The 17,636-nt window shown below is 43.0% G+C and overlaps 1 protein-coding gene across 3 annotated transcripts in view; it reads left to right on the forward strand.

Annotated features, from left to right (window-relative positions):
* Window positions 1-2,466: 2,466 nt before the first annotated feature.
* plekhm2 (pleckstrin homology domain containing, family M (with RUN domain) member 2) overlaps window positions 2,467-17,636 on the forward strand; it is a 56,084-nt gene continuing 40,914 nt past the window's right edge. For 2 of the 3 annotated variants that reach the window (XM_080215493.1, XM_080215494.1), the window contains exons 1-2: window positions 2,467-2,671; window positions 15,204-15,310. In XM_080215493.1, the coding sequence (XP_080071619.1) occupies window positions 2,612-2,671; window positions 15,204-15,310 (167 nt within the window). In that variant the 5' untranslated portion in view covers window positions 2,467-2,611. The remainder of the gene's footprint in view (window positions 2,672-15,203; window positions 15,311-17,636) is intronic. The other variant, XM_080215492.1, reaches the window with a different exon arrangement.

Genomic DNA, 17,636 nt, shown 5'->3' on the forward strand with positions numbered 1-17,636 from the left:
GGCTCTTGTACTCAACGCCCTGACCAATAAAGGGAAGCATGTCATACGCCTAGTCCTTTTGAGTCCCATCGCCAACATTTTCATTTCTGAAAATCCGCCCCCCCCCACTCCTTTCAACCCCTCACTCTCTCACAATCCCCATCACTGACAGCAACCTAGCATCACTTCCCTCATCAATCACCTCATTAGTCTTCCACACACCCTCGCTGTGGATCGCTTTGCTCCTGTTTATCCACATACCAGGTGCTTATTCCCCAGTTAGGATACCAAATGACTTAAACAGACGATAAATGAAGTGTGGGGCCCTCCAGTCCCGCCCATACCCAGAAGCATTTTGGTACCACTCACCCAATGAGAAACATTTCAGATTTTGCAGAATGCCAACTCCCTCACCCCAATGAACCACATCCCAGGTGCTATTATATAGCAGGACCCTCTATGGGAAAGGAGCCTAAGCTCACCAGGGGTAGGACAGGGAACCAAGGAAATTAGCACATCAGCAGCAGTACCTTGCATCATAGACTGGCTATCTCTGCATACACATGAAATGGACAGCGCAAACAAAGGTGGATATGTCACTATATCTATCAATAGGGCACAGCTGAATGTACTTGCTAACAGCATCAAAACTGTAATAAAGACATGATTAAATAACCATTGTCTGAACAGACATTCCCTCTGTCTACTGCTAAAGTTTATGACATTACCGATGGAATGTGATTAAACAGCTATTGTCTCGTGTTTATCTCTTTGTATCATATGCAATTATCTTTAATAGAAGATGTAAGCAACACACTATAAAAAAAAACTAACTGCACACAATTGAGCAGAGAGGGCTGGAGAAGTCTTAGAAATGCTCCAGTTCTCTGCTCCTTACCGATAAGAAGGCAATAAAGGTTACATCAATCGCAAATGCAGTGTCTGAATACCTTTTGAGCACCGCCACCTCAACTCTGGCATCTTTGCCACTAAATAGGTTTCACCTTCACCACCTTGCTACTCCCTCGCACTTTCCCCTGCTCCTTAGACCCCCTAACCCACAACTGGAGGTATATAAAAGAACATCAATCGCTGGAGCATCTTACAGAAAGTTTAGGCATTATCTTGTTTTGAACCATGGACCCTCCCCTGGCTGCTCTGATCCTGTGACAAATTCTCACTGCCATTCTGCTGGAATTCAGCCTCTGAGACTGTCAGAAGTGAAGTGATGGCCATGAACAAGCTTTTGGACCATGTGTTCTTCAATGATTCCAGGTGTAGGTTGTTACAGCTGACTGCAGGACCAAGTTTCCTGTCATGAAGCACAGGGTGAAGTTCAGGTTGGGGGCACTTTGACAGAAATGGTGTGCCAGTGATCCTATACTTCCCCTCTGAAGGTCTTGTTACAAAGTGTTTGCTCCTATTAGTAGGTGACAGGCAACAATGTGTAGACTGAACAATAAAAAAATGTTATTCTCTTGAGGGTCAGTAGCTTTATCCAGATACTATGAAAACAAAGAAGGTGCAGATTTGTTCCACTCTATCTGTTTATATAAGGAAGTCTTCTAGCTGAAGCTCTGGGTTCAGGTCCCACATTGTCCCAACGTCCCAGCATTGCCTACCTGATAAGCTGCAGGAAAGGATGTCCCAAGGCATGGTACACTGGTGAGACCATGCAGACGCTATGACAACGGATGAATGAGCACCGCTCGACAATCACCAGGCAAGATTGTTCCCTTCCTGTTGGCGAACACTTCAGCGGTCACGGGCATTTGGCCTCTGATTTTCGGGTAAACATTCCCCAAGATGGCCTTCACGACATACAACAGCGCAGAGTTACTGAGCAGAAACTGAGCAGCCGGAGGAAACCCACGCAGGCACAGGGAGAACGTTCCATATCAATCTGAAACTCTCACATGGTGCATGGCCACTGGGGGTGGGGACACAGAACCAACAACCAGTTCCACAACACAGAAAGGAGGTCATTCGGCCCATCGTGCCCCTGCTGGCACTTTGAAAGAGCTGTTCCAATTCATCCCACTCTCCTGCTCTTTCCCCATTGAGAAAAACAAGAAATGTTGGAAACAGCAGTGATTTTTTTATTAATACACCACTCGGTGGGATCTGATATTGAAACAACTCGATGATACCACCTGGTGTTGAAACCATATTACAGGCTGTCCTCGTCTCGGGGTTGATTTTACCCGGGAACTCGCGTTCACGCTGCGGGACTGAACTGAGCTGAGCAAGGTGGCGATGTGAACCCCGCCCCTTGAGGGCGGGCGGGCGGGCGGGGGGGGGGGGAAAACGCTGTAACCCCGCCCCTTGAGGGAAGAGGTGGCGTCTTAATACCGCCCCTTGAGGGCCGAGCGGCAGCTGTAACTCCGCCCCTTGAGGGCCGGATGCACGCGCGTCAATAACGAGCCGAACCCAAACGGCGAATCATAAGTCAATGCGGATGCGCTGTTGCCCCTGTCCGGCGCGCGGTGCTGCTCCCGGGAGCGTGCGCAGGCGCGAGCGCGGGAGGACCAGCGGGAGCGCGGGAGGTCTGGCCGGTGCGGGGAGAGAGAGAGCGAGGAGGCGCCAACGGCAGGGGCCTGTCACCGAGGGTGAGGATGCGGAGGCCGCGAGCATGGAGACCCTGAAAGTGAAGGACAGGATCCTGGAGAACATCTCGCTGTCGGTGAAGCAGGTGAGAGGCCGGAGCCGGGCAGCACCTTCCCCAGCCCAGCCCCGGGTCTGGCAGAGCCGGGCGGATCCGTGAACCTGCGCTGAGTGTTGGTGCTCCTGGCCTGGCAGGGCGTTGTGTACAGAGAGAGCTGGGCACCAATCCCCTTCTGTTTCACTCTGCTGGATTTCTGCCTCCTGTCACACCCTTCTCCACATAAACTGCAAACTAGTCGCCAGTAAATAACTGGGAGCTCCATCTTCCATCCACCGGTGGAAACAGGATCCATGATGTGGATTGATGGGCTGAATGGCCTTTACATGTTCCCGGCTTAATTCAATGGTTACAGTAGTCTTAAAAAGGGCTACCTCTGTTCTGGTGCATTGTCAGAGGTTGGCAAACCTACCAGGGGTGATTAGAAAAAAGATCCAACTCTAAATCTTAATTTAAAAATCCCTTCATCCGACCCTAAATTTTAATTTGCCTCACTTACACTGCCCAGGTTTGTCATGGCCATGAGCCTTTATTTAGGCATTAAATGGTTAAATGGCAATGATTAAATGGTGTTAATCATTGCCATTCAAATAAATTGCAACAAAGCTGGTTTAAGATACATTAAGCGTTAAAGATGTGTTGCTCTGGTGGTGGTTTTTCGCAGTAATGGCTTTGGAGTGTGTGGTCAAAGATAAGGGATGGGAGGTGCAGCCTTTGTCATGTTAATGTTGGCATCACACATCACAATGATGCTGTTAACTTGTGTGCCAACAAACATTTCTGCACACTACTTAATGGTACAATATTGGTTTTAACAATGCTGTTTAATTTGCCCTTTTAAGCCCCAAGATGTGTGAGTTAGGCGGACTGGTCGTGCTAACTTGCCGTTTAGTGTCCAAAGATGAGTAGGTTAGATGAATGTGCCATTGGAAATGCAGTAAGAAGTCTGACAACACGAGGCATCTCCACACCATTGGAAATGCACAGGGTTACGGGGTTGGGTGGGGGTGTGGGCCTTGGGTGGGATACTCTTTCTGAGTTGGTGCAGTCTCGATGGGCTAAATGGCTTCATTCTGCACTGTAGATATTCTAAGATATGGACAGGGTGAATAGGAAGTGCTCTTGAATTGATTAGTAGAAACCGCCCTGCAGGCTTATGGTTTGCCACCCATGATTTAGAGCAGGCAAATTGTGTGAACAACCTACTGACTAGAAGTGGGAACTGTACTCTTTCCAGATCATTGTAAACTTTCTGTGTAGCTCCTTCACGTATTGTACATCATATTGATATCTTTTGAAGTGAAGGTTGGGTGCTGGACAATAGGGTGCCATCAGTCATCTTGGTTCCACAGTTGGTTTGGAATTCTTTTGTGAGGAATGTTAATGCTTTAGATTGGAGACTTTCTATTTTAAGCACCCATTGTCAGCATCAAGCAGGCTCGGGTCAGGTACAGAACAGGTTAGATACAGAGTAAAGGTTCTCTGACACTGCTCATTGCGCAGTCTGTATAGCTCAGTGTGGGCTAGTTTGAGAACAAAGTTCCATTTGCACTTTAGCATCAAATGCTGTCAAATCAGTTATTGCATTGTTAGATCCAAAACTGTCAACTACAGTATGGATTAGTTCATGAAGCTTTCTTTACACTGTCCCTGTATGGGATGGTCCCAGAGATGAAAGGTGGCATTGGTGCAACAATGGTGAGCACTGCTGCCTCTCAGCACCAGGGACCCAGGTTCAATTCTGGCCTCAGGTCACTGTCTGTGTGGAGTTTGCACATTCTCCCCATGTTTGCATGGGTTTCCTCCCACACTCCAAAGATGTGCAGGTTAGGTTGATTGGCCATGATAAGCTGACTCTAATGTCAGGAGATTAGCAGGATGAATATGTTGGGTTACGGGGACAGGGCTTGGGTGGGGATTGTGGTCAGTGCAGACTTGATGTGCTGAATGGTCTCCTTCTACACTGTAGGGATTGTATGATGTTAAAAATTCCTAAATTAGGTTTGGTTTTCCATTGTTGAATGCTTCCCCTTCAGCAGGGATTTAATTTTTGTATGTTAAAAAATCTCTGCCGCTTAACTTCATTTGGGGGCAAACGACCTAGGTCTTGTAATCTGAATGCCATTGCTTCCCCCTCCCCCCACCCCGAGCCGCCGATAATCTAAACCCCCACACGAAGAAGAGAAACACTAGCCCCATGGGTATTGGATCTGGAGATGTGGTTTTTCTACCCCTGCTGGTGATTTTTTTGTTTATGATTTGTCGTCCTATTTAAAACAACATTGCTGTTCACTACCCACCCTCTACCACTGCCCAAGGATGAATGTGTTGCATTATGATCTGTACCAACCAGTAAAGCCCTGGGTTCATTTTCTGATTTGTGCTATGCTTAGCTGGTTCATGCCTTTAATAGGCAGCGATGTCCACATTTTGAAACATAGTTACCATATATTTTTCCAGTAACAATCCTGTGGAACACCCCTGTGCAATTTCACAGAAATACAGTTCCTAGATTGAAATCAGGCAGTCTCAGAAATGTTCAAACAGAGCAATCAACTTTGCAGACAGAACAAATAAATATCTGGAACAGCTGCTGGAGGCTGAATGCACATGTCCTCAAGTAGAGTCAGTCATGAGTTAGTTTAGTTCCTGCATCAGTGTTGTATAGAAAAGCATTCTGAGAGGGGAAGGTTCCTGAGCTTTACCAGTTTTAAAGGTCACTTGTCAATCTGCAGATGTACACAACAGGTGAATGGCCTCCTTGAATTCGGGACGTGGCGTCAGTGAAGTTTTCTCCATTGACCATTGGTGCTATAACCTGACCTCGTTTTGTATTGAGAAAAGCTGTTGTTGCTGGGGTGACACTTGCCAATTTCCACCTCCCAGATCTTGCTGGGAACTAGCTGTGTGAAGCTGGGTCTGTGTATCCACATATCGAAGTGAACTCCTTTGCCAAATAACGTCTGTACACATTGTAATCCGGAGTGTGAATAGTCTATTGTAATACTCATTCTTAAAGTGTAGCCATTGGCTGTACATGCGCAACACTACAGGAGATCAGAACTAATTTTAAAACTAGCAAGTATGAATAGAATGACATTGGAGTAAAATATATGTGTTCCAACTTGTGTGTACACAATTTTTAAGTGTAACTTATTGATAACAAGGATAAATTTAGGAGTATAGTGGAAGAAAGGAATTTGGAATTCATTGAAGATTGGTTTGTATTGGAAAGATGAATGTAGGCTTCAATAACACTTAAGAAAGTGGACACAGATCCACTTATTTAACTGGCGACTGCACATTCAGCAATTGTTCTATACAGTTGAAAGGTGTGTTCTTGAATATCTCTAACTGGGGAATAATAAGTAATGGGGCAAATCACAAGAAACTGGCCGTTTGGCTCATAAAATCCATGCTGCTGTTCTTCCTCATCTGTGCCATCGAATCTGATTCAATTCCACTTTTTTTCTTCACTCTCTATTCTCTTCTGTTTTCTTCTTTGGCAACATCTATCAGGTTTCTGTTTGAAGGAATTTATGGACTCTACTGCGATGGTTTCCATGAATTTCATCTTCCAGCCATGCTGTGTGCAACAAACTTATTTTAACACCCTCATCAATCCTTTTTGTGACCATCTTAAAATAGCATGCACTCATTACTGTCCCAAATTAGTAGCAAGATTCCTGTCACAATTTGTGTTGTCATAACCTTCAAGACCCCTATTGAGTCACCGCTTAATGTCAGTGCTCTCACCAGTGTAGATAGAGATCCAAATTTCTTGACTGTCTCATAACTGCACACCTTTATCCATTATAATGTTCAATTGGATCTATTTTAATAGGGTACCAAAATGATCCAATATTTCCAACTGTACTCAAGTTTCAAACAAGTTCAACCTTATATCATTTTACTTTGGTCCAAACCCAATAACGCTGATGGGTTTTTATAATCTTAAGTACTTGCACTGATCCCCTTTTAATGGTCTAGGTATCTGCACTCCAAAGCCTCTTGTCTCCTCTATTCCATTTAAAGATTTATTATTTAAGATGTATTTTATCTTATTTTCTTTTCACTGTCAAAGCAATTTATTTTTCCTGCACTGAACTGCACCTGCCAAAGGCTAAACTTCTGTTTAAAAGGCACCATCATCACTGAGTGCTCGCCATCAACATCTCGGTGGTCACCGTTGGCTACTAGTAGCTTAGCTGGACCAACTGTATCGACCTTGGTTACCAGAGCAGGGTACAAGCTGGATAATCTGGCAGGTGGCTCACGTCCTAACACCCCCAGGCCTATCTGACCTTGTCAAGCTTGAGTCCACAGGGTGATGAAATACTCATTTGTCTAGATATACGGTATCTAAAGTACACAGCAACAATATTCAAGAAACTTGACACTATCCTGGATGTGGATAGTCACTTGATTGGTGCCCTTGGATTGGTTTACATTATCTCCACCACTGGTACACTGTCTGCCTGCAGGATGTAACATCTCATTAAAAGTTATTCCAGCTGTAACTCTCTATCTTGTAGCCTCTAACACTACAAAAGACAATATCATAGGAATATCATCATCTTCGCATCTCCTTCCAACATTGTACATTAGAATAGATTTTCCTGCTCCCAACACCTAGGGGAATTAGATTCCCTGGGCATAGCAACTGCATAAGATCCAGTTTAAACTTTCTTTCCATTTTTTCAAGTAATTGAGATTGTAGGTTATTTTTGCCTGATTTTCCCTATGTTTACTTAGCTCAGGCTCTCGAGTGCTGGTGAATCTAAACTAGTATCTTTAAGAAGCGGAACATCTGGAGATATCCTGTCAGAGATGTGCGATGGTGTTTGTGAACCTTTCCTGGCAGCACTGAAACACTAGAATAGTTCTGGAGCATGATCCTAGCTCATTAATCGTGAAATAAAAATAGAAAATGCTGGAAGTACACAACCCGTCTGGTAGTATTTGAACAGGGAAAAAAAAGTCACGTCAACAGATCTGTTCTGTTTAGTTCCTGACAGACCTGCCCTGGATTTCCAGCATTCTCTGTTTTTAATTTGGAATTTCTAGCAGTTGTTTGTTTTTAGTCTTGGGTTGATAACTTTATAGACAAGAGAGTGGGAAGTATTAGAGGAAAAACTGTCTTTCTACCCCTGCTAGTTTTGTATTGAATTGGACAGTAATTGCATTAGTTATTAATGATGACAGGATCACTAGCAGCCTCTGCTACTGTTTGGCATTGTTTGAACTTTGGTTCAGTATTTTAAACTGGTTTATTTCTTTGATTACAGATCTTTTCTTCCTTTCTATTTAGTGAATTGATGGAAAACTGACATTGTCGGAGGGGCGCGAAGGGGAAGAGAGAGGAGGAGGAGGTGTAGGAAGAGCAATACCTGGAATCTACTTTATCCCCAGTAGTTTCTGTGGCTTCTATCTCTCTCCCATTTACATGTGCAAAATTTGGGGGAAATTACATTTGGTATCTTCTGCAAAAAGTAGTGTGTAGCAATGCAGGGCTTTTCAGAAATAGGAACTGGTAATGGGACAAGTACCGTACAAAAGATGACTCGAGAGAGTAGTTGTAAATGGCAACAGTAAAATCATTCACCAGCATCTGCCATGGTTATGATCTGACAATAACGTCACCAATGTTGAGTATCGAAGGCCGTAAAGTGTCTAATTGAAAGATGAAGTGCCCTTCCTTGCGTTGAACATCATTTAGAATTGTGTGAAAAGTGGAGTTCAGAGTGGAGAGAGGATTAAAATGACCAACAGGCAGAAGTTGAGGGCCATGTCTGCAGCAAATGGATCAGAATTACTCTGCAAACTGATCACTGTGCTTTGTGGTTTACCCAAAATAAAGGACACTGCTTTATGTGCATCGTGCATGGTCTTCTAAATGGAAAAATGTATAAGTCAATCACTGTTTCATCCAGCAGACGGTGTTTGGGGTCCTGGACAGTGCATAGGATAGGTGCTCTATCTCTTGCATCAGAAGGTGAAGGGGTATTGGATAATTGAAGAGTGAATCAGGGTTCGTTCTGCACAGATGCTACTTGACTTGCTGAGTACTTCCAGCATTTTCTGTTTTTTTTTCCAGATTCCCAAACTCTGTTAGTTTTAATGGAACTAAGAAATTCTGTTTTTTTTAATGCCTGAATCAAGATGTTTTTGGCCATGTGAAATCTAATCAGACAAAGGGTGGAATTCTTCCCATAAAAGTCTAAGTGCCGAATCAGTCTGAAAACTATATCTATAGAACCCTACTGTGCAGAAAGAGGCTCTTCGGCCCATTGAGTTTGCATCGACCACAATCCCACCCAAGCCCTCCCCCCATATCCCTACGTATTTTACCCACTAATCCCTCTAACCTAAGCATCCTAGTACACTAAGGGGCAATTTTTAGCATGGTCAATCAACCTAACCTGCTCATCTTTGGACTGTGGGAGGAAAGCGGAGGAAACCCACGCAGACACGAGGAGAATGTGCAAACTCCACACAGACAGTGACCCAAGCTGGGAATCAAACCCAGGTCCCTGGAGCTGTGAAGCAGCAGTGCTAACCACTGTGCTACCGTGTCGCCCACTATGCATGCGCCGATCTATCAGCACCGAAATCGGAGCATGCACAGTGGCCCCACACTGCCAGTCCCCCGATTGCTGACCAGCCCTGTGATCCCCGCAATGCCAGCCTTTCATACACCCTCCCACGGCCTGATCGTTGGCCCCCCACACCCTCAAGCATGCCTGGACCCAGCCCCCACCCTTCCTCCTCCAGGCTTCCTGAAAGTGGGGAGCTATAGTAATCCCAGCTGGAGTGAACCACCCTGGCGCAGGAGGGATGCTAGTGGGCCTAGACACTTAAGTCCTGGACCTGCTAATTATATTTAAGATATATTTAAATTAGGTTTTGAATAATTCATGTGTCACCCACCAGTTTTCTGCACAGATGTGACGCCACCAGATATGTAGTGCTGGGAGATGCTATCAGGGTGGGATACCCAGTACAGATCCTGGGGATTGTGCGTTGCTGGAATCTCCCAGACTGCTGTGTTTACAAATTAGTGCAGCAGGATGGGAGAATCGCCCCCAAAATCTCTGCAAGGTGCAACAGTGCTTTTCATTTTGTAAAAAAATGAATGAATAATTTCTTGGAAACTCCCACTCATTTTATGCTGGAAAGAGCTGCAGGTTCTTGGAATCTGAAACAAGATCAAAATAAGTTGGAAATGTGTCAGAATTTTTACAAAAAAGACTTCTAACGTTTCCAGTGTAGCTCATTAATAAGAATAAGTCCGCCTCTGTATCATCTGTTTTGATTATTTCTGAATTGTCTGTCTGATTAATGGCCCTCACAACATTTTTACATTTTATATTTCAAAATTACTTTCATTGAGGTTGTGAAAGGCACGTGGTATGACTTTTGCTTGCCAGTTCCTTTCTGTTATTCCTTGTAAGTAATCAGCAGGAAGCATAGACTGGATTTTTATCTTTCATCCCCAGCTCCTCTGAAGCAGCATGTACATGGCCCATTTCAGGGCAAAAAGGAAGAGAATAGAACATTTTGTCACCATATTTAGCTGTCCTATCCTCATAACCACTTAGGGTTTGTTCTTTCCCAACATGCTGCACGATGGGAGAGCTGTTTGCAGTTATTGTGCAAAGCTGTGTAAATGTTTCAAATTCTGTTCACATACTGTAATTTTGTTCCCCTTGAGCACTGTGTGGGGTTGTGGTTGAACGATGGCATGTGATTGAGCATGTTAGGAATTTTTTGCTGGTGTCAGCCTTTCCCCATGTTGGTTAACTACCCAACCTCAGCTCAGAGCTGAGATCAGCAGCTCTCTAACTGGGGGAGAGTGGCGTGTCCTTCGCAATGTCACTGGTTCCTCTGGTATGGCGGATTTATATCCAGGAGCACTATCACATGCCCTTGTTCAATATAGACAGTATGCCTTTTACAATATAGGCAGGTTAGAGGGTGTTCAGTGTTACTCTTTTATGACTGCTTAGAGTAAAATAGTTTTATTTGATGTTAGATCACCAGTAGAGCATTGGGAATAACAAGTGTAAGACTCTGGCTGGAAACTAAGCTTGTCTGCAACTTCAAAGAACAAATCTGATTCCAGTTCTCAACACTTCAAATTGTATTCCCCCACTCCTTTGGAGGTTCCTTGGCTGGGTTTTACAGCTCTCTGAAAGTGGCAGTCACCCTAACTGTTCCTGCAGTGATCTGGTCCTGAGGACCGCTGCAGATGTCTCTGTTTGCAGACAGCATTGTGACACTCATGGGGATCTTAGTCACTAACCAGTTCTATCTTAAATACTGATGAAATCATTACAATTTGAAACATCTGATATTACTCCAAAGCCTTATGTCACTGGCTGTGATCTATCTAAATGTCAATTCAAATAAAACAAAAACCCTCTATTTTAACATGGATAGGGTTATGCACACTTGAATCGAATAGACCTCTACAATGGTCAGTGCAGTAACAGACATGGCACATCGTTTTTTATCACATTGGTGCACCACTTTGGGAAAGATGTCTAGATGGGAATTCTGATTCCCACCTTCCCTGACTTTGATTGTGTGTTTAATCTGTTATTTTCAAATGGAGAATTGAAGAATGCCAACTTAAATAAAATAATTTGGATCCAGACTTGCCACAGGGCTGATCTGTGGTTTGGGCCTGCCTGCGTTAGATTCATGGAGAAACCCGGGAGATAATGAGGAGCAATCACTGACTTTAGTGAATTGGTGGTTGTTGTTGAGTAATTGTCATGTAATTGCCAGTGTTTTGGAAGGGGTAGTGAGTAATGTACCTCTTTCTATACTTGGCAGAATAATGTGATTTACATATCTTTGTCCTCAGCGCAGAAATATTTGTGTGTTAAATACTGTAGGTGAGATTAAAGTGGCAAATAAAGTTGACTGGAATCCATAGCAACTTTACACAGACAATGATCAAAGTAAATGGGGTATGCGTTAAAAACAGCTGCATGATCAAGGCCTATCTAATTTATTTTCTATCAACCTAATAAATGATGGAGTTATTGACTAATTTAAACCATCAATTTCTAGCAGTTAGCCTGATGCTTTGGAAACTAAGGTCCACAGACCACTGAAGACTCATTTGGGTTCTCAGAATGTCAGTGACACAGTGGGTGAACACCTATCATGCTATAATTGAGTGGTGGCCAGAGGATCTCTTACCACACCACTCTGCCCATCTCCACCACTACAGTGGGTTCCTGTTCCTGCCAAGAACAGACAGACTTTGCAGTAAGAAACCTGTTTTCTTCAAAGCATTACTAAAACACTGTGTACCATCAAAGTGTTGTTTGTACAAATATTCTGTAATATAATTTAGCTGGGGGGTGGGGGGGCAGTTTGTGGTTACTAATTGCTTTGAAAAAAGGTCCTTGGCCAAACAAAGTTTGAGAATCATTGAGTTAGTCTGTAGTAAACTTAGTTTTAGTAAACTAGTCTGTAGTAAACGTAACATGAGGATAATTGAGAGTAATGGAAAACTTTGGAAACCGCATGTCAAAAGTCACCTGTTTTTTTTTCAAGCAAGTCCATGTCATGTCACAAATTTCTCGTGTAATGTACTTCCACATTATTTTCTGAAAGAAATCCTGTTTAGTTTGAGTGAATCAATACTGCTTTCACCAAATCCCAGGGTTTTTATCTATTGACTATTTGCTCAATGAAATAATGTTTCTGTAGACTTGTTCTGAATCTGCCAACTCCATTTCAAGAACAAGCTATATCCTCTGGCTCCACTGCTCTGGCAAGGTGAAACTGCTCTTTGGGATCAACATTACTGATTCCTTTCTTCTTTGGATTCACAAGAACAGCAATCAGATCACCTTTCAACCTTCTTTACCAGTGAAAACATGAGCAATTTACATTCAGTATAATCCGATCTCTCCATCCTTTTTAACCGTTCTGGTTGCTCTTTTCTGTATTTCAGTAACTACAGGGTTCTCCTTATACTGCAGTGACCAGAACTGTAGACACAGTTCTGAGTGCAATTGCATTAATCATTTATAAGATAACAGGGTTATCGCAGTATTTCAGCTCAATACTGACCTTTATTCACTACCACCATGCATTGTTGCGACAGATCGATCTTGTCATTCAGGTTCAGATCCCTTTCTAGGCATGTTATAGTGTTATCATTTAAATAAGAAGCATTTTGCATTTCTCCATATTAAATTTCACCTGTCTGCTTAATTCCCAAGTAAATTCAGTGATGTGTACCTGGGGAGGAAACTCTGTATTTTTAAACCACTCTAATCCAATAATCCTGGGTTCACGCTATTCTTCACAGGGTTATCTAACCTGCAGGTTTCTCTGATGTGGCTGCAGTTAGTTCCATTCCTCATTATTTAGATGCTTCAGCTGGATAACAAGGAAGGTTCTCTCCCTGTGGGAGAAGCTCAGAGTGGTCCAAGATGGAATTTCATTCTGGTAGAGTCTCCTATAGCTGGTGAGTTTCCAGTTCACAGATCTGTTCAGCTCCTCCTCCTCCTCCTCCTCCTCAATGGTTATTTCTGAGAATCTCCTGCACCAAAACTCCCTGAAGAACCTTCTTCACTGCCAGGCTTGGTCAAAAAATGCGATTTAGCCCTTTGCATGGCACTGGTATTCAGTTGCATGCTAGTTATCATGTGCATACTAATTATCATGTGTTAGCCTCAGCTGTTTTGGTATTAGTGTACTGTCTGATAACGAGGAGGCTGTGATTAATGTATACATGAGCGGAATGCCACATACCACACTGAGTATAATTTGGGTTTAATGTTCGATGTACTAGGGGATTTCCCCAATATCCTAGACTTTAGTCACATGGTAATTGTGTAAAACATGACAATTAATTGCTTGTTAAATTTGTAGTGGAATTCATTGTCTCTTCTGGTAGTTACGTACTGGACTGGGTGCCAAATTGTGATGGTGTAAGGCCTGAACATCTCATCTTTGAGCTAAGAAATTCTGGCAGTCTTTAGTATTTTTAAACTCAAGCAGAGTTATATCTGATACGATCTTGGCGGTTGGAGGAAGTTGCCAAGCGCGTAGCTATCTGCAGAATGTGTGCACAATCTTGATTTTACGTAACAGTTTGGTTAGAAGAAAGGAAATAAGGAAACTTAAGCAATTAGAACCTAAAGAAGGATGATAGATTTTGTTTGAGAGTCCCTACGGTGCAAAAGAAGATCCCAGAGCGTATACGAGATCATTCAATTTCTCTGGATCTGGAATTAGACATGTCTTCCTATGGACACTGCACTCCAGAAACATTTTCTTTTACATTTTACATTGTCGGCTTACAATCAGTAACGATGATCATGAAACATCCAGATTGTTGTTTTAAAAACAAACACCTAGTTCAATTTTAAAAAAATCTAGTTCACTAATGCTGAAATGAGTTTGAGTTTTACTACAATATTGTTCTGAGAAGTCAGACTTCTCTACGCAAAAGTAAGACTGCCCGAAGTTGGCATTCGGCATGCTTGGTTTCATTGGTCAAAACATTGAATACAGGAGTTGGGATGTCTTGTTGAAGTTATACAAGACATTGGTAAGGCCACACTTGGAATACTGTGTACAATTCTGGTCCCCCTATTATAGAAAGGATATTATTAAATTAGAAAGAGTGCAGAAAAGATTTACTAGGATGCTACCAGGACTTGATGGATTGAGTTATAAGGAGAGGCTGAATAGACTGGGACTTTTTTCGTCTGGACCGTAGGAGGATGAGGGGTGACCTTTTATAGAAGTCTATTAAATAATGAGGAGCATAGACAAGGTAGATAGTCAATATCTTTTCCCAAAGGTAAGGGAATCTAAAACCAGAAGGCATAAGTTTAAGGTGAGAGGGGAGAAATATAAAAGTGTCCAGAGGAGCAATTTTTTCACACAGAAGGTAGTGAATGTCTGGAATAAGCTGCCAGAGGTGGTAGTAGAGGTGGGTACAATTTTATCTTTTAAAAAGCATTAGATAGTTACATGGGTACAGAGGGATATGTGCCAAATGCAGACAATTGGGACTAGTTTAGGGGTTTTAAAAAAAAAAAGGGTGACATGGAGAAGTTGGGCCGAAAGGCCTGTTTTCATCTGCATGACTCTGTCAAAGATCTGCTGCTTAGATCTTATGTGGTCATAGGTCACTGTGGTATTGTATCTATGGGAGTACAGATGTTGCTTTTGAAAGACATATCCCTTTGAGTCATGATCACATTCGCATATATCCCGGATAGGTTTGTTGTGCCGTGCTCCCTTTAGTTATATTGACTGAGTAGTTTGTAATGCCTAATGAGTTCTTCCCCTTCACTGCTGGCTCACTGGCGAGGCCAAAAGTGCGATTCTTTTTAAAAAATCAACTTTGGGAGTATGCCCCTAAATATAAAAGGTCCTGCATTCAACACCCATTTTCAAACACTATTCACTGTCAGGAATTGATAATTGTCTTGCTTTGAGTAATTATGGAAATGCTGACTCTCTCGTATTCCAGCATCGTATAAAGAATGGATGTTTCCTTTCTTTCTTCCCATCCAAGATTCAGGGTTACTTTGCCGCCTGTGAGGAGGAGACACCAGCAATTCGAAACCATGACAAAGTACTGCAGAGGCTGTGTGAGCATCTGGACCACGCCCTGCTCTATGGGTAAGAGCAAAAGCTTGAATCTCTCAATCGTGTTAGTGCCTGACATCCAGTGAACTAATTTTGATTTGCTGTCACTGTTGCAATGTTGGGTGTGGTTTGTATTGTGTTTTTAACTTTGAACACGAAAAATGGGAGACTCTTCCCAAAACCAATCCCGTAGTACATGTTGAGTCACATTTATACACATTATCATTCCTAAACAATAATGGCAGTATTTTGCTAACCTTTAAATACTAAACCTGGGAAAGTGTGTATATTGTAAAACTTGTATGTGAAGTTTTGCCTACAGGCCAGGCAACCTTCATGTGCTGCTTCCACATAGGCTTTAGTACAATTATTCAAACAAAAGCTGCAGCAAGATTATCCTCTGTTTTCCTTTCCCTTTGAAGTTCAGCCTGGACTTTGCAGATTATTGGACATCTTCTCACTTATTGAATGACTATTTTGCTTAATTACTTTCAGAACAAAACAAGTCAATGTTACGTTGAAATCATTAGCCTACTTAAAGGCACTGAAATCACTATGCCTGATTTGGCTCCAGGAACTGGCTGAATGAAATGTCCAGACCTTTTTAAATGTAATTAATATTGGGAGTTTCTGTTTTAACCTCAGAAATTCAGCAATGGAAAATGAATTTTAAGAAAAAAAATGTGCGATTGGATAAAACCAAATTGCTTAGTTTCCTGCATATTTACAACTTTTAGTCCTCCACATCCCAAAACTTAGCTTGGCCTCTTGGGATTTTACTGTACACAGCCAAACAATCTCGAAGGTTGTTGATATCTCACATCTAGGCTCAACAATCACCAGCAAAAGTGTCCCTTGGTGCTGAAGTCAATTTTGCAAAAGTTGCAGCTGTTGCGTCCAAACTGAGTAAGTGTGTGGGACAACAGCAACCTGATTGAGCACCAAACTGAGAATCTACCAGGCCCATGTCCTTGCTGCACTCCAGAGTGGTGAAACCTGGACAACCTGCATTAGGCAGAGGAAAAGGCTGAATAGTTTGCTATCTCTGATATATTCTCAGCATATTTTGGCAGGACAAGGTCACCTAATCAGATGTCCTGGAAATGTTTAATTCAGCAGTATTTCCTCATTGCTAAGCCAGCAACACACGCACTGGCTCAGCCACGTTCAGCAAATGGATGGCAGCCTTATTCCCAAATACCTTCTGCATAGTGAATTAGCCAATTAGCGAACTTCTGGTCTCCAGTATTCCTGCTACGAGGGCACCTGCAAGCGGGATACAAAAGTCACTGACATTGACACTAACGGTTGGGAGACACTCGCTGATAGCTGTGACCTCTAATAGCTGACTGTTCAGAAGGATATTGGAAAAGGCAAGCAGAAGCGAGAAGCTCAGCTGGCTGAAGAGAGAGCCTAGAAAAAATAGAGACTAACAAAGCGTGCACCTTCTCTGCCCATTGTCTTCCTCTGCAACAACGTGGGCGGCAAGTGGTTAGCACGGCTGCCTCACAGCTCCAGGGACCTGTGTTCGATTCCCGGCTTGTGTGGAGTCTGCACATTCTCCCTGTGGGTGAATACATGGGTTTCCTCCAGGTGCTCCGGTTTCTTCCCACAGTCCAAAGATGTGTGGGTTAAGTTGATTGGCCATGTTAAATTGACCCTTAGTGTCCCGGATGCATAGATTAAAAGAATTAGCGAGGTAAATGTGTGGGGTTACAGAGATAGGACCTGGGTGGGACTGTTGTTGGTGCAGATCCGATGGGCTGAATGGCCTCCTTCTGCACTGTAGAGATTCTATGACATGCAGTAGACAGGGCTTCCTGAACCACACCAGGTGACACTTGACCACTATGCTGCAAATGTATGAGATGGAAGGCTGCCACCACTAGCAGTGCTGTAGGGGGCATTGTGTGACCTTGCCTGTTCATGTTTAAGAAGTTTCAACATTGGGTGAAATGTTTGGATGCCAAATTAAGGTCCTGTGTGATCATGTCAGTCCCATTCTTAGTTTAAATTTTAAACACATGAAACACCTCTCCAGTAAATGCAATTTCCAGAAGAACTCTGAACTCCAAAAGGGCTTGTGTCTGTCGTGTGAAATTCTAGGCCCAGGTTAAAGGATTGAAATGGGGAGGAATGTTGACAGCATTATTCCAAAGTCAGTTTCGCAGGAATGAAAGCATAACGGACAGCAGCTTCAAGTCCCTAAAAGTAAATTATGGCACCTAACGTGAAACTGACCTGTTTCAGAGAGTCTTGAATCAGCAGCTTGTGTTAGGGTGCAGTGACTAAAAGTGCAAGAATCTTCAATTCTCATGTATCAAAGCAGAAGCTAAACATAGTCCCAAAGGTGCTGCAA

Source organism: Carcharhinus amblyrhynchos, chromosome 30 (genome assembly GCF_965287045.1).
Source record: "Carcharhinus amblyrhynchos chromosome 30, sCarAmb.v2.hapA, whole genome shotgun sequence".
Taxonomy (NCBI): domain Eukaryota; kingdom Metazoa; phylum Chordata; class Chondrichthyes; order Carcharhiniformes; family Carcharhinidae; genus Carcharhinus; species Carcharhinus amblyrhynchos.